Source organism: Nannospalax galili, unplaced genomic scaffold (assembly GCF_000622305.1).
Source record: "Nannospalax galili isolate Female #2095 unplaced genomic scaffold, S.galili_v1.0 scaffold384, whole genome shotgun sequence".
Taxonomy (NCBI): domain Eukaryota; kingdom Metazoa; phylum Chordata; class Mammalia; order Rodentia; family Spalacidae; genus Nannospalax; species Nannospalax galili.
The window spans coordinates 263,436-286,750 of NW_008352648.1; the positions used below are offsets into that span (position 1 = coordinate 263,436).

At 36.9% G+C, this 23,315-nt stretch overlaps 1 protein-coding gene across 3 annotated transcripts in view; it reads left to right on the top strand.

Moving 5' to 3' along the window:
- Positions 1-21,013, top strand: part of Kif20b (kinesin family member 20B) — an 80,728-nt gene extending 59,715 nt beyond the window's left edge. For 2 of the 3 annotated variants that reach the window (XM_008849592.3, XM_008849594.3), the window contains exons 24-32: positions 3,135-3,262; positions 5,040-5,195; positions 7,293-7,469; positions 10,000-10,110; positions 13,050-13,247; positions 15,690-15,788; positions 16,181-16,331; positions 19,323-19,462; positions 20,772-21,013. In XM_008849592.3, coding sequence (XP_008847814.1) covers positions 3,135-3,262; positions 5,040-5,195; positions 7,293-7,469; positions 10,000-10,110; positions 13,050-13,247; positions 15,690-15,788; positions 16,181-16,331; positions 19,323-19,462; positions 20,772-20,849 — 1,238 coding nt within the window. In that variant the 3' untranslated portion in view covers positions 20,850-21,013. The remainder of the gene's footprint in view (positions 1-3,134; positions 3,263-5,039; positions 5,196-7,292; positions 7,470-9,999; positions 10,111-13,049; positions 13,248-15,689; positions 15,789-16,180; positions 16,332-19,322; positions 19,463-20,771) is intronic. The other variant, XM_008849593.3, reaches the window with a different exon arrangement.
- The last annotated feature ends 2,302 nt before the right edge of the window (positions 21,014-23,315 follow it).

A 23,315-nucleotide genomic window follows, 5' to 3' on the forward strand; every position in this document is an offset into this window, starting at 1 on the left:
CCTTTTAGTTGATTTCCAGGAATTCTTTTATTTCTTTCTTAATTTCTCCTTTGACCCACTAGTTGTTTAGGAGTGTGTTGTTTAATCGTCATGAGTTCTTGTAAGTGACTAGAGCTTTGTCCAGTGTTGATTTTGAGCTTTATTGCATTGTGGTCTTATAGAATGTATGGAATTATTTTAAAAAAATTTTTTTTAATTTGTTGAGGTTCGTTTTGTGCCCCAGTATGTAGTCAATTTTTGCAAAAGTTCCATGGGGTACTGAGTAGAAAGTGTATTCTTTGGTGGTTGGGTGGAATATTCAGAAGGTACCTGTTATGTCCATTTGATGTATGGTTTCATTTAATACAGTTGTCTCTCTGTTTATTCTTTGTCCAGTTGTCCTACCTAATTGAGACAGTGGAGTATTGAAGTTCCCTACTATTAAGGAGTTGGGGTTAATCTGTGTCTTAACGTCCTGTAGTGTGTTCTTTTTTTTTTTTTTTTTTTTTTTTTTTTTTTTTTTATCTTAAAGTCCTGTAGTGTGTTCTTTTTTTTATTTTTTTATGAATTTGGGTGCACCAGAGTTTGGTGCTTACATGTTAAGGATTGTAATATCTTGGTTAATTGTTCCTTTGATCAGAATGAAGTGACCCTCCTTATCTCTTCTGATTAGTTTTACTTTGAAGTCTATTTTGTCAGATATTAGAATTGTAGCCCCTGCTTGTTTCTTAGTGCCATTTGCTTGATATGTTCTTTTCCATCCTTTTATCTTAAGGTAGTGCCTGTCCTTGAAGGTGAGATGGGTTTCTTGCAGACAGCAAAAAGATGAGCTTTGTTTCTTAATCCATTCACTTAGCCTGTGTCTTTTGACTGGGGAGTTCAGTCCATTGATATTTAAAGTTATTATTGAAAGATGTGTATAGGTTGCCATCATTTTGATTGCTGTTTGCGTTCTTTGTCTAATTTTGTGTTTCCACAATTATCGCTTTATTTTCTTTCCTTGTCCCTGGAGTATAGTTTTCCTTTTTCCGTTCTTTGTATTGCTTCAAGTATTCTTTGAAGGGCTGGTTTCGTGGACACATTTTCTTTTAGGCTCTTTGTGTTTTGGAAGATTTATCTTTCTCCTTCAACTAACACACATTTTTGCTGGGTAGAGGATTCTGGGCTGGGATCTATTGTCATTTAGAACTGGAAATACCTTGGTCCAGGCTCTTCTGGCTTTCATAGTTTGCATTAATAAGTCAGCTGTAATTCTGATGGGCTTTTCTTTGTATGTGACTTGTTTTTCTTTTACTGCTTTCAGTATTCTCTCTTTGTTCTTTACATTTAATGTTTTTACTATGGTATGTGGTAAGGAGTTTTCTTTTCTGGTTCTGTCTATTTGGTGTTCTATGTGCTTCTTTTATTTGTATGTGATGTCTCAGCTTAATTTTGGGAAACTCTTCTACAATCCTTTTTAAGATCTGGTCAGTACTATTAATCTGAAATTCTTCTCCTTTCTTTATGCCTATGATATGTAGATTTGGTCTTTTCATGGTGTCCCACATCTCTTGCATATTCCTTTCATGTATTTTTAAAAAATTTTCATACTCTTTGCTTGAGTGGTCCAATTCTTCATCTTTATCCTCCAGTGTTGATATTCTTTTTTCCATTTCATTCATTCTAGTGTTGAGGCTTTCCCCTGTTGTTTCAAGTTGGCTTATTGATTTTTTCACTTCCTTCTTCATTTCTGCCTGAGTTTTCTTCAATGTTCCTGTCTCTTCTGTGAATTCATTCAGCAGTTTATCTCTGTCTTTTTTTAGTTTTTTATTGTTTATTCATGTGTTCTTTGAATTCATTGAATTCCTTGATCATGTTTATGATTGTTCTTTTAAATTCTGTGTCCTGGGTTATCTCTAGGAGCTTCTCCTCATAGAGCTCTTCTACAGGACTGGTGGAGTTTGGTCATTTTATTATTCTTTCATTGTGATTTTGTCTTATGAATTTATTTTGTTGTTTGTGATTCTGGCTTGAAAATTAAGTTGAAGTTTGCTTCTGTTTGTATTATTGGTGTGCCTTGGTCATTTTCTTATTGGTTATATAAAGCTGGTTGGTCCAGGTTTCAGGTTCTCTCAGATTTTATTTTGGAGGGATCTGATGGCCTCTGATCCCTCTGATTCAGGAGCTCCCACAGAAGCCCCAGTCGGATTCCAGTCAGGTACACACTCAGGCTTTCTTCTCATGTTGGGCCCCTACTAGTGGGAACTCAGAGCAAAACTTGGGAAGTTCCCTAAGTGGGGGCTGATTTTGAGACTCTCAGGTGGTCTGCTGTGTTCTCAGCCCCTATGCCAGAAGGAGGCCAGAGTAGGTATTCTCTGGTGGTCTGCTGAGATCTCAACCCCTAAGGTGGAGGTCTGAGGAGGCATTCTCAATCTGTCTGCTAAAGTCTCAGCCTTATCCTACCAAGGGCAGAGGTCTGCCCAGGGGCCATTTGCGGGGCCTCAGGTTATCCCAGTTAGGGTGTTGGTTAAGGCAGGATTTGAGGAAGCTCACCATCACTTGGAGGCAGGATCCAGGTTCTCTCAGGCCCTATGCCCGAGCAAGGCCAGAACAGGCACTCTCTGGTGGTCTGCTGAGATCTCAGCTCTCACGATGTGGTTGGAGCAGGCACCTTACTGCCTATGATATTTTCATATATAATTTTGCAGGGTACTTGTGCTGGGTCAGCCTAATTATCCTCATCTGTGAAATGTGGTTGATGATGACAGTGGCGTGTACATGATTGCATATTAGTGTTATGATAACGTGAGAGTACTTTGTAAGCCCTTAAACTACGTATTGGTGGGTGAAGTTCTAATGATGGTTATGCTACTTCATTCTTTCCTAGCCACTTTCATGGATATGACTTTTTGGGGGAGTGCTGCAAGAATTGTACTACATATGATTCAGATTGAAATGAATTTATACTATATACTCTGAACAATAATCTGGGTACATGAGCGATCCCTGTAATTCCTCTTAACTAAGAATTTGATGAAATCTCTTAAAGCTCAGCTGTGAGAATAATTTCACTTCCATCTAAGTCTGTATTTTGGACTCTGCTGATTTTGTGTTCGTGCGTGTGTGTGTTAGTGATACATATATCCATGTCATAACATCTGTGTACTTTAAATTAGAACTGGAAAAATGGAAGGAAAAATACAAAGATCTGGAGACTAGGAATAATCACAGGTCAAATAAAGAATCCGTGGATGCCACAGAACTACTCAGTGAGAAGTTTAGTAAGCTTCAAGATGAATTACAGGTATGATTCATTTTCTCCACCCCCCCCATTTTCCCTCTACTCCCTCCCTCCTTCTATTTTATTTTTCTATCTGTTCATTATATTTCTAATAAGAGAATTCAGTGTATTTGGACTATTATATATGTATTTTTAAGTTGCCACTTTTGCTGTCTTTATATCCATTTTTATACTCCATTCATTTCTTTCTTTTTTTGAGACACGGTCTCCCTGTAGTCCCAGCTGACCTGAACTCACTATGTAGACCAGGCTGGCCTTGAACTCACAACAGTCCACCTGCCTCTGCCTCCCAAGTACTGGGATTAAAAGCATGCGCCACCACGCCCAGCTTGCCATGCATTTCTTATTCAGCTAATTTTGCTCTGAAGAAGATGGCCATTGTGAGTATTATTTTGATAACTATCAATTTCTTTAAAATTTGATTTTTGAATTGGAATACTTGTATATCTGAACACTATAACATGTTTTCCCATGGGATTTATCAAATTCTATATAAAATTTTGTATATTTTTAAAGACTCTGAATTCATAACTGTAGTCTTAATATTTAAGAAAGCAATGGTTCCAAAAAGTTGCATGCATGCCCCTGAGTTACTGGCTTTTTTTGCTATTATTGTTCGTGGTGCTCTTTGTGTTTTGAGAGGGTCTCATATAGCGCTCACTGACTTGGAACTCATGTGTAGCTGAGGATACCTTGAATTCTTGCCTGCTCCCCTCTGCTTCTCAAGTTACAAGAGTGTGCCCCCATTCCTGGCTCTGTATTTGAACTATTTTCTTCTCAATTCAGGCTGTGTATATTTTGATGCTGAAAATAAACACAAAAATTACTTTCCTTTGTAATGGTTAGTTATAAATTCTAGAATATATCATTTTCATTATGAAAATACAAAAGCATTAGCCAGATTAAGAAAGTTAAATGTTGGTATGTTTGCACTATTCTGAGATGATGTAATCCCTTATAAACTTTGTAATCCTGGTATGAACTGCTGTAGTTCATATAGTACAATGGTTTTAATTGTTTGTAAAGTGATGGTGTTTCAAGTACAGTTTTGCTTGGATTTTTCAGTACATAAAATTAGATGCCTGTGAACTCAAAGACCTATGGAACTGAGTTTGGAAATTACTGACCTATATTCTCTATCCAGCTATTCTGAATGTTCCTTTAATAAGCAAGTTATTCTTTTTTAAAATTATTTATTGTTTTTATTTTATGTGTATGAGTGTATTGCCTGCATGTATATGAGTGTACCCATGTCATGCAATGCACGAAGGTCAGAAGAGGGCTTTGGATTCCCCTGGAACTGGAGTTAAGGACGGTTTATAGCTGCCATGTGGGTGCTGGGAATCGAATCCGGGTCCTCTGTAAGAGCAGCACTGAGCCATCTCTCCGGCCCCTAAACAAGTTATTCTTTGTCATCCTGAATGTCCATTAATGTTTTATTTTTGTAACCGTATAAATACAAGTGACCATCACAAACCAAGTCTTTCCTTTACCCTGGTATTTATGAAGATTTGAGTCACTGTAACTCTTACAGACATTTAAATTGTTTATTTCTTCTTAAGCTCACTGATGAACTTTATGGTAAAATACTGTAAAGTGAAAGCATACCAGTTATTGTTTCTTTTTAGAATGGAAAATAAACTTGGATCTTGTCATTATTTAACAAAAAACACTTTTTTCGTAGTTTTTAAAAAGGTGAAAAGTGGTGGATTGCATGAAAATGCTGTGAACACATTTATTGACTACTCAGGCATGTGCAAATAACATTATTTTTGTTCAGGAATCTGAAGAGAAATATGAAGCTGATAGAAGGAAGTGGTTAGAAGAGAAAACGGTGCTTATCACTCAAGCAAAAGAAGCTGAGCATCTACGAAACAGAGAGATGAAGAAATACGCAGAAGACAGGGAACGTTGCTTAAAGCAGCAGAGTGAAGTGGTCGGTAGTGATTCTGTCTGATGTATTTAGTCTTTTCCCCCTGGTTTGTTAAAGTTATTCTAGGTTTCCCATTTTAAAAGCAAGTTTATTGTGACACTTAGATTTTTTTCCCTAACTTATTTCAGTCCCGTTAGCATGTTGGGTAATACCTGATTGCACTTCCCTGATTGCTAAGAATGTTTAGCAAGTCTTCATGTTTTTCATCTCTAATAAACTTGTGTTTTCTTTCTTCTCTTTGGTTAGTTTGACCAGTGGTTTTTTTCAATCTTATTTATGTTATGTCGAATTTGGTTTTCCCCCCTCTTTTTATTTTTATACTTATTTATTTTTGAGATACGGTCTGCTATCGTTTTATTTATTTAGTATGTGTATATAGATCTTTGCATGCTATAACACATATGTGGTGGTCAGAGGATAACACATGGGAGTTAGCGCTCTCCTTCCACTATGTAGATCCTTGGGATTGAATTAGGGTCATCAGATGGCTCTGATAAGCCATTTCTCATGGCTTTTTTTTCTTGTTTTTCTAAGACCTTGAGGTGTGTTACTAACTTATTTGAGATTTCCCTATTCTTCCCCTCCTCCCCTTTTTTTTTCTGGTGATGGGAATTGAGCTTAGAGATTTACATGCACTTGGTAAACACTCTGCCACTGTATTCTAAGACCTTTTCTGATTTCTTTAATGTAGAATTTATAGCTATAAACTTCACTCTTAGAAATATTTTCATTATATCCTACAGGTTCTGGTCTGTTGTATTTTTTATTCAGTTCTAGAAACTTGAATTTCCTTCCTGAATCTATGATGGCTCATTTATCAATAGTGTGTTGTTAAATCTTCATGAGTTTCTAATGTGTTCTATAGTTTCTCTTGCTGTTGATTTCTAGTTTTATTACTTTGTTATCAGATAGAATACAAAAATTTTTCTTGTATTTGTTAAGACTAGCTTTGTGTGGTCTGTTTTAGAGAACTTTCCATGAGTTGCTGAGAACATGTATTCTGTAGTGTTTAGGTGGAATGGTCTGTTAAGTTTGTTTTTATAATGTTGTTTAACTCAGATGTTTCCTACTTGAATTTTTCAGTACATCTTAAATGATAAAGGAAATGAAGTGAGAGGTGTAGTTGGGTGGATCTGCGAGCAGATAGGGACATATGAATATGATCAAAGTACACTCTATGCAGTTCTCCAAGAATCACTAAAAATATTATTAGAAAGATTGGCTCTGTGACATTGTTCTTGGTTCCCAGAGGGTGTGGTTCAGGGAATGTTTAGGGTGGCTAGGCTACAGACTTGTCCAGGCTTTTTAAACTGACTTTTTTGCCACTGCTCTGGTAGAGTGTCAAGAGGAAAGTTTTGTCATACCTCTCCTTCCTCTACTAGTACCAGTGCTATATCCCATGACTTGTGTCCCTTCTCTTTCTCTTCTAACATGTTTGTTACAGAAAGTACAGTGCAAATTTCTTTGAGCTGTCTTTTTAAAGCTATGGCTCTGGCCCTCAGTTTTTAGGCTCTCTCTCACTGTAAGGAAGGAACTCCTAAACTGTGCTTATCCTTCTAGGATGGGGTCTGGACTTTCATGTTCTACTCTGTGGTTTCCTATTTTACTTTGCAATTGAAAGTAGAGAGTTTTATTGGTCACTCACCTAATGATAGCTGTTATCTCTCTATACCAAATTTATTCCCTGGAGATTCTAGCAGATGTCCCATATCCAGATTTTCTACATATTTAATTTGACACAGAGTTTCTCATACTTGTTTGACGCCATTGCAAATGAATTTTTTTAAACTGTTCGTTTTTCTGTGCCTAGATCCTATGAGGTTTGTCATTTTTTAATTGTAATTTTAACATTTATTCTTCAAACATTGTTGGAAATGCTGGTATTTTAAATGCTAATGCTATAATTATTTTTATATAGGTATTTCATCCCCATATGATATTATGCATAATAAAAGTTTTAAACATTCTTAGATTCATTATGTTTAAAGGTTGATGTTAATTTTAAAATTAATTTTTAAGTTAGCAAACACTGATGGGTTTCATTATGGCATTTATGTACTTACATCATTATATTTAATTTTTCTTGTGCTTATAAAATAGGAAATACTGACAGCGCAGCTGGCAGAGAAAGATGGTTACCTTCAGAAGTGGAGAGAAGAACGGGACCTTCTAGTTACAGCTTTAGAAACACAGATGACAGCACTGATCTCTAGTAACAAGCAGAAAGATAATGAAATTGAACGATTACAAACCATCACAGCACAACTTTCTGAAACAGTCAGTAGAATCTTAATTCTTTCTATACCTTTTTGTTGAACTTAAGTATTTTTCAAAATTATTTATCAAATAATTAAATTTACTCATTAAAAAGTTTGAAAGTATTGGATATTTTTATGAGTTTTGAATTTTCAGAGTTTGTCATTATGGTTGATTTGTCAGTGAGTGAAACCACTTTCTCTTAATATTTTGGTCCTACATCCCAGATAAAGTAATTAAAAATTCTACAACTTATGATTTCATCCTTAATCTATCTTTAAAATTTAGAAATGTGATTCAGCATGAACTTTTGGTGGGACTTGAATACTTGGGCCCATCCATAATCTCAGTGTGTAAAGATATAAAATATTTTGAAAGTAAGCTGGTGATGGAAAGACATCATGAGTTGACTGGCAAAGCTGTAACTTTTGTAATACTACACTGGTGTTGGAAATCCTAATAAATGGAGTCAAGGCATAATTGAAGCTAATTTTTCTGGAATAAATAATCCACTTAAAAATTATCTGCTCAAAGCCTACGTGTATAGCTCAGTGGTAGAGCGCTTGACTGGTCTGTGCAAGGACCAGGGTTCAATCCCCAGTACCACTAAAACACCGAAACAAAATAAATCTGCTGCTCTAGCCAGGCAGGGTAGTGTATACCTGTGACTTCAGCATTTGGGAGCCCGAGGCAGGAGGATTGTAAGACGAAGGCCAACCTGGGTTATAGAGCAAGACTATGGTTGTAGTGTACATGTTTATGTGTATTATACATTAGAAGACTTAATGAATCTTAGAGAAGGAATGTTTCTGTAAAAAGAGGTAGTATCATGCATAAATAACAGACTAGGAAGTGAGAAAAGCTAGGTATGAGCATTATCACTGTGATTATGGAGTCTGGGGGGGGAATTAAACATTTCTAAATTGTCTAAGTAGCACTGTCTTCCTAAAATAGTTATGAAATGAATCAAAAACATTGTGAAAAAAAATAGCACAGTTCTTGCTACCGAGGAAGCTGGTTGGTTTTCCTATTATGAATTCAGTAGATTCTGTTCCTTGCCACTACTGAGGAGGTAACATTGACTTTTGGTTTTGATGGTTGTATGTTGACAGACCAAAGTAAGGATACCATTCAAGTTCAACTGAATGATCTGAGTTTTATTGGAGTTACTTATAAGGGTATGAGTTAGAGGAGACTTACAGGAGCGGAAATGACTCAGAGACAACTGTATCACCAAAAGCTCATCCCAGCTTGGGTGACAGCTCTCCAAAGCTAAAAACCTGGAGTGCAATACATCTTATGGGGAGCTTGATAGATTTGAGGGTGTCTCTTGCTCAATTGGTCTGAGTCTCTTCTAGGTAGCTTCCAGGGGGCTCAGCTAGTCTCTGAGTCTTCTAGGCTGCTGGGCTTGTCAGAGAGCTATCTGGAAGAGTGTCTCTCAGCAGTCCTTATTACTTACATGTGATTAGGGACTGAGGGGCCTAGTGAATTTGGGCACTTTCAGGACTTTTCTGAAGCTATTGAGTTGTTTACTTCCTGAACTTAAGAAACTTCCCTGTAGGATGGAATATTTCACCCCTCCTTATACCAACCTTCTTCTTAAAGCGCTTCCCTCCAAGATAAAAGATTTTGTCTTGGAAGAAATTCCTATACAATACTGTGCTGAGATGTGCATTGGAATTTGTCAAATTTAAACATGTAATAGAGCTGGCTGTGGGGAGGACATGCTGACACAAGCCTTTCATCGCAGCACTTAGGAGGCAGAAGAAGGTAGATCTCTGTGAGATCAAGGGCAGCCTGGTCTACATAGTGAGTTCCAGGCCAGCTGGGGCTACAGGGAAACCCTGTCTTTAAATAAACAAATATACACATAATCATGTAATCTAATGTTTCTTTGAATCACTTAAGCAAGGTTTAAGAATAGGTTCTACCTCATAGGAAGTGGGATGAAGAGTGGCTCGTAAGAAAAAATTCAGTTACTACTATGACCTTTTCAGTTCTCAAGGCTGTAGTTACATTATTAAGCAGTGTCTTGTTTTGTTTTGTTTTGTTTTTTACATTTACTCATTTATTTTGTGTGGGTGTGGGGAATAGAGATAACCTGAGGGAATTGGCTCTCACTTTCTCCCATGTAGGTTCCAAGAACTCAGGTCAGCCTCAGCTTGGTAGCAAGAGTTTTACCTGGTCGTTTGAGTCACGGTCTTACGATGTACACTAGATTGACCTCAAACTCATTATCTTCTTGCCTCAGTCTCTTAAATGCTGAAATTACAGGCATTCTTGCCAAATCTAACAATTGCAGTGAAAGTGAAATGACAGTGTATCCAAAACATTTTGGACATAGGGTATATTAGGCCTGTCAGAGAGGTTGGTGAGTTGCCAGCGTTTCCTGTGTCTCTAAGGAAAATGTGGAAGGAGTGGAAGGTGGTTTATTGAAGAATTCTTCATCTCTTCTGTTTAGCCTGTGCAAGTGTTGATTTTTAAATTTTTATGTTAGGTGTTTATTTTCAGATTAAAATTATTTTCCTATTTCACATTCTCTTTATTTTAGCAAAACCAAACTGAGAATCATAATCCTAGACACAGTGATTCAAGTGGTCCTGATAGAGATGAAGCTGAACCTCAAGCAACAAGTTTTGAAATTTCCAGTAATCCAGTGGAGGTTGGTAATACAACCAACTCCGTGTTGTATAACTCACCATTAATCATTAATACTTGTAATTATAATGTGATCAGTTTTTGTAAGTAACTTGAGTAACTGTATAATCAGTTAAATATGCTTTCACCCATGTGAAAGAAAATAAGAGGATTTTCAGAAGTAAAATTCTTCTGTGAAATTAGGCCCCCAAATTACATTTACCTACTCTTTATTATTACTTTTATTAGTTTTTTAATGTGTGTGTGTGTGTGATATTTGTGGGGTGGTATGTTCCATAGTGCCCATGTACAGGTCAGAGGACAATTTTGTGGAGTTGATTCTCTCCTTTACCTGTAAATAGGTTCTGGGGATTGAACTCAGGCCACCAGGCTTGGAAGGTAAACACTTTGTCCACCAAGCCATTTCATTTGCCTTTGTCTCTTCCTCGAAGAAGCAGCTTTGTTAACAAAAATAAATTTAAATATCAGAAATAGAATATTCTATAAGTGATAAACTCGAAGTCATTATTTGTTTTCATAGTGTTTTGTTTTGAAATTGTATCCATGTATTAACTGCCACCACCCTCTAATAGCCACATGGAGTTTTCTTAATTTGTGTTGGGGTTAGGCTTTGTATGTAACTTTACCAGAGTTCATCAGATTGTATTATAAAATAAAAGTTCTATGCCACTTAAAATATCTCACGTATTTTTAAATTTATCTTTAAAATATATTTATTGGGAATACTCAGTGTTGGAAGCATTGCTGCTGAGGGTACAACCATGAGACGTGACTGCCACCTGCAAGGAGCTGGGAATCTAGGAAGACAGGTTATTGATTTGTTTGCTCTTACCTCATGAACTAATGTTACTATAGTAGATGCATGACATGAGGTGAGCATTATAGGGGCACTGAGGATGCAGTGTGTTTGCCTGGGTCGTTGTGGCAGTGGATTAGGGAACATGGTATCATGCTGCATCTTAGAAGTCAACAGAAGCTTACTAAGCAAAGAATGGGAAGAGAAAGACATTTTATTCTAGGAAAAATATGATGAGCCATTCTTTCTCTCTTGTACTCTTGTCTTGCTCTTAGGGATTACTAAAAACCATAGTTTGTGAAAAACAGTTTTAAAAACTTGTCCATAAAGTTTTAGTTTTTTAAATTTTATAAAAGTATCTATTTTATTATTTTTTGCTTATGTATATCTGTATGTATCTGTGTGTGGGTATATGCACTTGTATGCAGGTGCTTGTGAAGGCCAGAAGAAGGTGTTGGATTCTCTGGAGCTAGAGCTGCCTGATATGGGTGCTAGGAATTGAACTCAAGTCCTCTGCAAGAGCAGTGCATGTTCTTAGCCACTGAGCCATTTCTTCAGCCCTTAAACTAATTTTTTAAGTTAGTGTTTCATTATGGCATTTCTATACATATATCATTATACTTTGTTCTTATTCATCTTCTCCCTGTACTGCCCTCATTCCTCCCTTTCTTCCTGCCCCTCTCTTTCTGGTTCTCTTAAGAAGCTCCGGGTGCTTGTGTGTTAGTGATCCTCATTCCACAGCTGAGATCGTTAGTGTGGATCCAGGACATGGTCTCAGTACAGGAGACGCCCTTCTCCACCGGGAAGAGAGAGTTGTCCTGTGGTGCACACACTTTTGAGGTAAAGGTTAATTCATAAACCAGACACATTAAAGATGGACAGAAACTAATTATAAAGCACAGTGATGACAGCAATATAGTCTAATGGACGGTGTGTAAGTAGGGATCTCTCTCTCTCTCTCTCTCTCTCTCTCTCTCTCCCCCTCCCTCCCTCCCTCCTTCCCTCCCTCTCTCCTGCCCTCCCTGCCCTCCCTCCCTCCCTTCCTTCCATGTACGTTTTGCCTGCATGTATGTAAGTGTATCACCTGTGTGCATTGCCTGCAGAGACCAGAAGAGGGTGTCAGATTCCCTGGTACTGGAGTTATGGATTATTGTTAGCTGCCTTATGAGCACTGGGACTAGAACCCAGGTCCTCTGCAAGAGCAGCCAGTGCTCTTAACTGCTGATCTGTCTCTCCAGCCCAAGGAGGTTTAATTCTTGATTGCATGAGCACTCACATATGAAACATTACTTTCTACATAAATTTATATACATTGTTCTAAAATCTCTTGATTCCAATTTCCTACTAATAATTCCAGCAGCTATTTTGTATTTCGTGGTTTGGGGAATCAAATGAACCATTCCCTTTCGTGTACTATTACGGCCTTCATAAAATCAATATGGTCAATAGGACTGTAAGTGACTCATTTTGCATAGTGACAGTTGAAAAGATTTATATGTGGCCTCTGCCTGTGGCCTGGGCTTCTCACAGTATAGTGGCAGGATGCTCCGTGGGGCCATTATCAGTAGGGTGTGTGTCCTGAAAGCATTGGAGGAGGGCAGGATGAAAGTTACACTGCTTTTTATCACTGGGTTTTAGAGAACCATGGTGTTACTTTCAGCCATGGAAATCATCAAAGGAAGAAGGAAAGATTTTTCTTAGCAGGAAAAGCAGCAAAGGGTTTGTAGTTAGTTTTAAATCTGTCATGATTGGGGTGCTTGTTAAAAATACCAGATTCTTCCTTTGGAGGTTTCTGACTTAGCAGGTTTTGTGATGAAGTCTAGTGATCTTAAACATTCAGTTCTTAGGATCATACAAATTTGGGTAATGTTGCTTATTTAAGTTCCATTTGACACTTTTGTTGGTACCAAAGAGTAAGCCCAGGGTCTTGAGGTACCCTAACCCTACTTGTCTCTGATTTTAATAAATCTTGTATAAAGCTGGAGGGTGTGGTTAAGTCAGTCTTTCTGCCCTTGCTGGCACCCAGCATACTTTTATAGCTTTACCAATTTATTGTCTTAGACAAGCATTTGAGAAAATTCTTTGTGGTTTTATAAGTTCATGTTACACAAATAAATTAATTTTTGTTCCACTCTTATTTGTCATAGGATGCATCTTTAGTTCTCGACTCTTGTGAAGTATCAATAGAAAATGCGCAATGTACTCGATTTCCAAAACCTGAGTTAGAGATTCAGTTTACACCTTTACAGCCAAACAGAATGGCAGTGAAGCACCCCGGTTGTGACACACCACTCACCGTTAAGATTTCCAAGGCTCGGAAGAGGAAGAGTAATGAAGCAGAGGAGGTAAATACTTAACTGATGAGGAAACTTAGCAAACAGACGTTGATGTTACTAGGCTCAGTTATTAAGCTTTGCTGCATAAGGACTCCTGTTCGAGACTGAAATTACAATGACATATTTTATTTCCTTTCAGAATAATACCGTGCTGTGGCTTAATAGTCCTCAGACAGAAAGCTGTGGTTATTAGTTTTATTCCTTCATTTAATCTGTAGTAGGTCAAATGCTGGTGGGTTTTACTGGAGACCTATTTCAGCATACTAGTTTGGTTCAAACTTACTACTTTCCCTCCAGTGGAATGGGAAATATTTGATAAAGAAATTAGGGAAACTGAAATGACAAATTTGCTTGTTCAGAGTATTTGCCATTTAACTGAAATCTTAGGTCTTTATGGCCATGGAAAGTTTTGGAGAATAAATTCTATTTCCACCAGCCAGTGTTAAGATTTGGACCTTTATGCAGTGGTGGGTGAAACCTCGAGCACTTCTTTGCATAGCTTCTTGATGGAAGGAAGGACTGCCAGTCTACTCTACCTTACTTAGCTTTGGGGACTTAGCTGGTGTGGGGGCTTGGGTAAACGAGCTTTCTGCTCCTTAGTTTTCTTCATTTGCAGTAATCGATTAGTGTGTTTGAAATGCTCATCTTTCTTTCTTCCTGTGGTACACAGTAAATATTAACATTTTTAAAGTAACTTATTTTAACCTTAAACTCTGGCAAAATAGCTTTCCCCAACTTTCTTTTACTTCTTTAAAGAGTAGTGTATTTTCAAGCTGGTGGAAAAAGAAAAATAGTAGTAATTGAAGTAATTGAGCTCCTGAGGCCACTGTCAGATTGTGTTCACCAAGTAAATGCTACTAAGCATTTTCCTGATATATATGCACAACATGTTTTGAGATTGTAGAGCCTTAATACTTAGATTTTTAAAAAATTATTTTCCCATGTTAAGCACATTTTAAATACCTCTTAAAATATTTGAATTTCATCATCTATGTCATGTTGGCTTTGATACATTTTTTTCCTAAGGAAAAATTGAGTATAGTTTTCAAGAAGTTAAAATTCAAGTTATTTATCTCATTCATGGTAGGTAGTCTTCATCTGTATCTTAAAAAAGATTTACCTACAGTTACAGGTTTATCATGGTAAAGTTTAATTTTTTTCTGATATTTTACACCTTCACTATCGTAATAAATCAGCTCTCTGGTCCCGGTGAATATATTTTAAGCAGTGCTTTATTCTAGTCCAGTAACTACTCCAAAGAGTTGTTTGCCGACCTTTCCACATGTGATGGACTGATTGGCCATGCCATCTTCCTCATTTGCTTTCATGGTTACTTTCTTTCCATGAAGTAACCGGGATTTGGATATTCAGCTGTGATCTTTCCTCATCCTTTTCTTTTTGCCCTTTCTCCACTATTTGTATACTTGGGTTCTTTGTTTACAACTGAGATTTAGAATAGTTAAGTTCAGTACATATACTCAGACAAAGGCTTTGTCCTGTGAGAGGTTATGTGGGGAAACGAAGAGTAAGGTGCTTTGCCCATTTAGGAAAGAAGAATGCTTGTGGATACCTTGTAGGTACCTTACTGCATGCGTGCTTAGCTATTTGTGTTTTCAGCTGCGTGAAAGAAAATTAGAGGCTTTAGAGAAGTAAAACTCTTTCGGTTGTTAGCCTGAGCCTTTAATGGCCTAGCTATCCCTCTAGTCAAAGAAGTGAAGTTCTTTAAGCAAAGAATTGAACAAGCTCTTTTTTCACATTTTACCTTTGTGAAGTTTTATTTTTCTTTTGATGTTGCTAAATTTCAATGAAAGGTCTTAGACATGCTTTGGGGCTTGGATTAAAGATGTAGATCAAGTAAACACGTTCTTTGCAGGTTTGCCATTGAGCTCATGTCATTTCATTTCTAAGTTCAGACTTTCATTCATGGTTTCTCAACCTCAGTACAACTGACATTTTGAGCTGGAATCTTCTTTGTTGGAGAGGCTTGGTAATTACAGGGGTGCTTAGCAGCAGTTTGGCTTTTACCCACTAGTTGCCAGTAGTACACGTCTTCTCTCTGGCAAAGACAACCAAAAACATTTGACCCCCCCCTGTTGAGTTCTGTAATTAAAAGTGCCTCTGTTTAAGAACTACTGTCATAATTGGTAATGTAGCATTTTACAGATTTTCTTTTTTTTTTATAGATTTATTTGTATTTTATGTGCATGAGTGTTGTCTACATGTATGTATGTGTACCATGTGCATGCCTAGTGCCCACAGCAGCATCAGATCCTTTGGATCTGGACTTATGGATGGTTGCGAGTGCTGGCAACTGAACCTGGATCCTCTGCAAGAGGAATAAAGCACTGCTTAACTGCTGAGCCATGTTTCCAGCCTGATTTTTTGTTGTTGGGTCTAGAGAGAGAAATTATCATTAAGAAAGTAATAAGTGCTGAAATTCATTATTTTAAGGACTTGGTGAAATGTGAAAATAAGAATTCTACATCCAGAAATAAGTTGAAGTTCCCTGCTTCAGAGCATAGAAATTCCTCTGTCAAAAAGGAACAAAAGGTTTGTCTTTTAATCTGCTGTAATTGGCAATTTCTATAGTTTGCATGATAAAGTAGAAGCTGGAAACAACGGTGTCAAAATGTGATTAGTAGTTTTCCAGAAATGTAGTTGTGTCCATTTCTAACTCATTTATCCTCTATTTCCTTCACATAAACTTTTCACTGGATTATAACCTTTAGCATCTCTCTATTAGCAGGTATTTCTTCATGTGCTCAGTTTTAACTAACACCAGCTGTTAGACTTCAGCCCTTTGATCTCTCTCTCCATGAACTTAATTCCAGGTTCCTTTCCTAAGAACTCAGGACCTGACTGGTTTCTTAAATAACTGTGGACATAACTGTTTCCTTATAACATTTCTCATTATCAGTGACAGTAACATGTTTGTTTCTTAGGTTTCCATGTATCCGTCATCTAAGAAAACATATTCTTTACGGAGCCAGGCACCTGCAATTAGTGTAAATGCAGCCTCTAAAAAAAAGGAAGGGACACTACAGAAATTTGGAGACTTCTTGCAACATTCTCCAACAATTCTTCAATCAAAAGGTTTGCAGAAAGTTATATGATCCCTTCTGTTAGATGTAGATTGCTTTATAATACCTGATAGTGTGTAAGCTCAGTGAATATTATACTTGAAACAGAAATTGTCTTCTCTTGGGTATTGTGGGAAGAATCAGATGGAAAGATGATATTCCTCTGTGTTCACTGTGCATTGGAATAGGAAGGTTCCTGTTTAAGTGATTCAGATAAAGCAGGTTGTGTAATATAATAGAGGTACAAATAAAGTGCTAGGATAATATTGAAGGAAAGAGACTGCTAATCAGAATGATTAGGGAGGCTTGCTTGGGAAGATATTTTTGTTTAGAAGGAAATTGGATTTGGCCTGAGCATAGACATTTTAGAGGGATTGTACTCTTAGACCTTTCAGAGGCTATCACTGTTAGTATTGTGTATGTCTATGTGGTGGTTTTGTTTCTAGCTGGTAGCCTCAAGTAATCTTCCATACCTTAGGCTCTTAAGTAACTGGGACTACAGGCAGGCGTGACTACACTGGCAAGGGGCTTCTTGTTTTGGAGAATTATGTATTTTATTTAAATTACACTGCCACTTAATGTATTAAAAAAGAAATACGTTCTCACGGAAAGGGAGGTACCTATAAGGCAATGGGTCCCTTTATTGACTCGGTTCCTTAACAGCTTTCCTTCCAGTGTACTAGGTGTGGGTTGTTATTATTTCTTAAGCTGTTTCTAGGAATATAAGCTATCCCTATTTGGAATATAATATATGCCTATCGTGGTGGGTCACGTAGAATACCTGGTAAAAAGAGTAAAAGAATAAAATAAATCCTACTTTATATTCTGCTCTTCTGATAACCACAGTTATCAGATAACCATGATTCTCAGTAGTATTGGTCTCTATCCTTTCCCCTCTGGTCCACCTACCCCTCACTAGTACCTGACAACCAAAGTGGTTTTATTAATATGCAAATTGAATCATGTTATTCCTGTTTAAAGTCTTTTAATAGTTTCCCATTCCCCTGCAGGGCCTGATTTCTCCCTGTCCAGCCTATCTTCTGTTTTTCTGTGCTAGATAACTAGGCGGCTTGAATTTATTAGCTTCTGATGGTTCCTAGGAGCCTGGCAGCTTTCATGCTTTGAAGTGCTTGCTTTCTTTTGCATTTCCTTATGTTTTATCTGGAGCACGTTCTGGCTTCTCTCATAGTTGCTTCATGATCTCATTAGTCTATCATTAGCTTTAGTTAATTAAATTAGCTTCTTTATCCAATCATATTTTTTCTTTGCTTTATTATCTTTGCCTCTAGAATAAGCTTCACAAGGACAAAATGTCTGTCTAGTTCACACCTAAGCTCTTAGTATAGTGAGAAGCTTGATTCTAGGCAAAGGTCTTATGTGTGATGACTTTTAAAAAAAAATTATGTGTGTATGTATGTCTTTCTGAGTATGTGCTACATGTGAGAGCATGTGCCCATGGAGACCAGCTTTTTCAGTCTCCCTGGAGCTAGAGTTGCAGGCAGTTGTGAGCTGCCTGACATGGGTCCTGGGAACTGAACTTGAGTCCTCTACATCAGCAATATGTACTTTTAACCACTGAGCCATCTCTCTAGTCCCCCATCTCCCTCTTTTTTAAAGGTCAACCATAGACAGTTACAAAGGCTTAACCTGATATTCCTCTTGGAGAAAGCTAGGCTTTCCTACACCATACTTGGTATATAGCCTTCACATTGTAGTCTCTGAAGGCCTGTGGGCCCCTTCACCAACCATGGTGTTGCACATAACTGTATTCCTAGCTTTGTGCCTCTTTGTTTGGACATTCATCAGAGACCTTCATCAGGTGTCTTTGCCAAAGCTCTTTCTATGGGGTTGAAGACATTCTCCACTGTCACTCAGTACTTTTTCACTTGTAACCATCTGCTTCTGTAAAACTATTTGTTTGGGGCTGCCTGAGTGCTAAGGTGACCTGTACATCTTTGTTGATCTACCTCCTGACCACATACCATTTCATTCATGATGAAATATAGACAAAAGTGCCTAGAAATTGGTGCTTTCCCAAATTTAGTCTCTTGATTGTACTGTTGCAGTATGAGTTAATGGGCTTGGGTATTGTTTTCATTTTGATCTTTTCCTGGCATCAAAGCTAGGGCCTCACAGAGGTTAGGCATACATTCTGCCATTCATTTATGTATTTAGCTTATTCTTTGGGCTTCTTATCTTTATTGGCTTGTTTGATACTTGGAACTCAGCCCTCTTAAACTTAGCTCAACGTGTAATAAATAGACTCAATTTAGTGTATTCCTTAAACATTTTTTCTATTTTTAAAAAATATGTAGTTGATATATAGATTTTTTTAATCCAGGAACTTTCCCAGATGGAAATATGTTTGTATTAAAATTAGTATTTGTCCATTAAAAATTTTTTTTTTTAATTCCTAGTCTATTTCCCAGACATCAGGTGTTAACATTTTGGGCTCTATGTGCGTGTACGTATGTGTATGTTTGTGTGTACTATATAGGGTTCATGATTATATTTTTAGTGAATATTCATAACAGGCATCTTTATGTATGACTATAGAAGTAAACCTGCCACCTTATTCTTTATTCATTTGTTTGATATATTTTGATTTTTTTGAGATAAGGTCTTTCTGCATAGCATAGCCCAAGCTGTCCTGAAACTCAAGCTCTTCCTGCCTTAGCATCCCAGATGCTAGGTGTGTGCATCATGCCAATGGCTTGCTGTAGATGTACCCTGCTCTGCATAAACCTTTCCCAGGCCAGGCATTAAAAATGTCAGGTCTTACTTGCTGATACTTATTTGCTTCTCTCCATTCTTGCTGTTGGCAGTTTTTGTTGTTGATTTTAATGTTTCTTTGGCATTTAATTTTTTTCTTTGATCAATTATCTGTTCGTGCCATCACCATTTTATATTGTACTGCTTTTCTTCTTGATTTCTGTGTATTCATTAAAAATTTCAAACCTTTGCAGTTAGAAATTAATTGAAGAATTAACATTTTTATTTATAGCAAAGAAGATAATCAAAACAATGAGCTCCTCGAAGTCCTCAGCTGTAGAAGCAAGTAAAGATGTGTCTCAGCCCAAAAAAGCCAAACGCAAATTATACAGAAATGAAATTTCATCTCCCATTGACATATCTGGCCAAGTGGTAAGCTAGTATTTCAGTTTTCGCCAGTGTAAAACTATTCATTTTCTTTTAAACTCTCAAGTATTCAGTATTTATGTGTATGAGTGTTTTGCTTGCATGAATATAATCGTACCTGTTCATATACTGCCTGCAGAGGACAGAAGAGGGCATTGGATTCCCTGGAGCTGGAGCTGTGTTAGCCACAGTATGGGTGCTGGGAACTGACCCCGGGTCCTCTGTAAGAGCAGCCACTGCTCTTAACTGCTCCACAATTTGAATTTTATAATGATTTCAATTTCTTTAGTTCTCTTAAGATACATCTTTTTCTTTTAAGTGTTATACTTTTGGTTTCAGGTTTATTAACCTTATGGCAGTTAAATATAAATACTACGTTTATGACAAGAATTGCACAAGTCTGTGTTACGTACCTATTAGAAATATAAAATTGATATCTCACCATTTCCTCCCACCTTTCCTCTATAAGTTGTCTAGGCTCCTATTGTTGTTTTTGGATTTTGATTGTTTTGTTTGAGACAGAATCTCATGTTGCCCAGGCTGGCCTCAAACTTAGTGTTCCTTCTGCCTCAGCCTCCCACATTCTGGAATGTAGGTATGTGCCACCAGGACTGGCTACTTCCAGGCTCTCTTAAGAAAAGATGGTGGTTGTCATTTTGACTCAGACTACTTGTCCTTACTAAGATCAGTTGGTTCTATTACAGGAAAAGTTCTGATTTTCTGTCATGCTTTTATTTACTCAGTGGATAGAAGTGGAAGTAGAAAAGTAATTGAAGGACTTGAGTAGGAAGTGGCTAAGACAAATCAGGAGACACCTTTGCAGTAGTGCTTGTCAAACCTAAAGTTGACAAGGAAATTAGAAAAGAAATTAGGGTCAGTTAGAAGATGCTGTGTTCAGTGTTCAGGATGTACTGAACATTAGTCACATTTCACTACTCATCTGATTCGTACATAGGTCCTTCCCTGGGCTAAGTGGCAATAGTATATGCTTTCCACTTCTCAAGTTGTATCTCTTATGCTGTGAAGGGTCATTTCTTAAAACTTGTTTGAGGCATTTGTTTCTAAATATTTTAATAATTATTTCAAGCTTATATATGCCTTGGATTCAATACAGAGTAGATTGTTCTTAAATTAGGTAATATTGAACGAGTCCTTTACAGAATCTATTTTGCTTGCATTTTCATGGAAGATGAACAAAGAGATTCTAACGTACCTATTATATGTCAGTGATTAAGTCCGAGAACACATATTACCACACAGCATGAGCAAGTTTTATTTTTATGTATTCTTTAAAAACTGAAATTTTAAATTTCAGATTTTAATGGAACCTAAAGTAAAAGAAAGTGATCATCAGATTCTCAAACGAAGACTTCGAACAAGAACAGCCAAGTAAATTGCTTTTGGACAATGCTTTAGTGTAAACTTTATATTCATAATCATTGTAACTTGTATCTTGACTTTTTAAAGACAATTATATATATTATGATGCATTAAATATCTCTGTATAGCTTGCTGTTTTATATGTAGTATAATTTTAATTCAATAAATAAATCAAGAGCATACTTGTATTTTAAGACTTTCCCGTTTTTATTTTTTTATTGTGTGTGCACGCATTGTGGGTACTGTGCATATGCCACAGTGCTCTTGTGGCGGTCACAGAAAACTAGTAGGGATCGACTCTCCTTCCACCAGGTGGGCCCTAGGGGTTGAACTCAGGTCATCAGTTAAGCAGTGGTGGATTATAATTTTTTTATTCAAGAAAATTTCAACAAATTCTGAAGTAATCAAAAGAAGCTCCTGTTAAAGTTCAAACTGAAGAAAGGGTACTTGCTAGGGCTGCTGCCATTGAGCACTGTGAAGGTAGAACCAAAGCAGAGGGCAAATGAGGGGAGGGCAGGAAACAGAGTCATAGCTGAGACTAGTTATTCTTAGAGGGCTGACTGTAATGTGAAATAGGAGAATTCATTTTAACTATCACAATAAATAGGAACATTTTACCAGTAGGCAAATCAAGTCTGAATACACTAAATTTCTCATTTTATAGTAATAATTTATAAATGGAGTAGACAGACAAAAATGGGTTTCTATTGTCAACATGAGGATATTGTACTATTGATATAAACTTACAGACTTAGTAAAGAACTTTAGAAATTTGTTGAGGATATAAAAATGACAAAAAATAATCCTAAGAATTGATATTCTTAAATTCAAGATCAAAATGTTATAGAGTCTCATTGATTGAAGAAGTGTGTTGTGACCTAAAGTTAGTCACATGTATAATTCACACAAAAAAATCAGAGTTAGGGGTTGAGGGTGTTGATCCATGGTACAGTGCTTTCCTAAGATGTACAAGGCTTTGGGTTCAGTCCCCAGCAACACACACACACACACACACACACACACACACACGGAATGAGAATTAGTCTAAAAGCCAATTTTGAGTTTTGGTTTTGTATGAGAGTACAACCAAAATCATAGTAAAAAGAAAAAAAATTGTAACATGAAATTTCTTTAATATGAACTTATTTCAAAAATAAAATGACAAGTTAAATAATAGAAATAATGTTAAATAATACAATATCAGGTCTGAATAGAAAACTTTCATTTGTGTGCTTTTTGTTTTTTAGAAAGGGTCTCACTGTAGATCAGGTTGTCCTGGAACTTACTGTATAGCTCAGGATGTCCTCAAACCCATGGCTATCATCTTTCCTCAGCCTCTCAAGTGTTGGGATTACAGGTATCAGCTGCCACACCTGGCTACAGTTTTTGTGTTTTTAAGACAGGGTCTCGCTGTAGCCCCTGCTGGCCTAGACCTGGTTATATAGACTGAACTCAGTCTCACAGAGATTTGCCTGCCTCTGCCTCCTGAGTACTGGGATTAAAAGCCTGTGCTACTAGGCTTGGCACAATAACTTCTTTTAGACATCGCAGATACTAGGTCAGTTAAGATCTTAGGATATAAGCTGTTATCTTGTTTATTTTTCTATACATGATGATATAGGTCAAGTGTTTGGTATTATATTATGATATTATGAGTTGTTTTTCTTTTCCACTGTTAGAATGTACAACTCATTTTTTATGTTTCCTCTGCCATAGCTAGGATTGGGGGAGTAGACATGTGTAGCTGCTTTGTTTGCCAAATGAGTAGAAACATTATTTAGAAAGCAATGCTTGGTCTTTAACTAGAATGTCCTTTATGTTTTTTTAAAAAAAACAATTTAAATAGAATTGGATTTCCAATTTTCCTAGCATGGAGAAGATTAGAAATATAAAGGAAGAAGAAAGCATCTAAGAGCCAAACCAATTCAGCTTTAAAAATAATTTTAAACTTGAATCAAAGAAATAATGTTTTCTTCATTTCATGGATGAGAAAATCAAAACCTGTAAATAACTTCTGCTGTGACATATAGCTAGATTGTATTGAGCTAATTGTTAAAACATACAAAGCAGAAACCTTAAAAACTGTTGCCAGCTGGGGCTTTTTAAATCTGAAAACATATTTAAATATCTTAAGACCAGGGCTGAAGAGATGGTTCAGTGGTTAAGAGCACTGTTGTTGCAGAGGATATGGGTTCCGTTCCTAGCACCCACATGGCGGCTAACAACCGTCTGTAACACCAATTTCAGAGAATTCAACACTCTTCTGGCCTCTGGGCATTGCATGCATGGGTGTACTTACATACATGCACATAAAAAATATATATATATAATTAAAATATCTAAAATCTTAAAGATCTCATTGGTTTTTAGCATTGTTTAATAGTTTTTTTTAACTTTTATAAAAACTTTATTGAGAATTTCATACATGTATATAAGGTGTTTTGATCAAATCCATGCCCACTCCCTCCCCTCCAACATT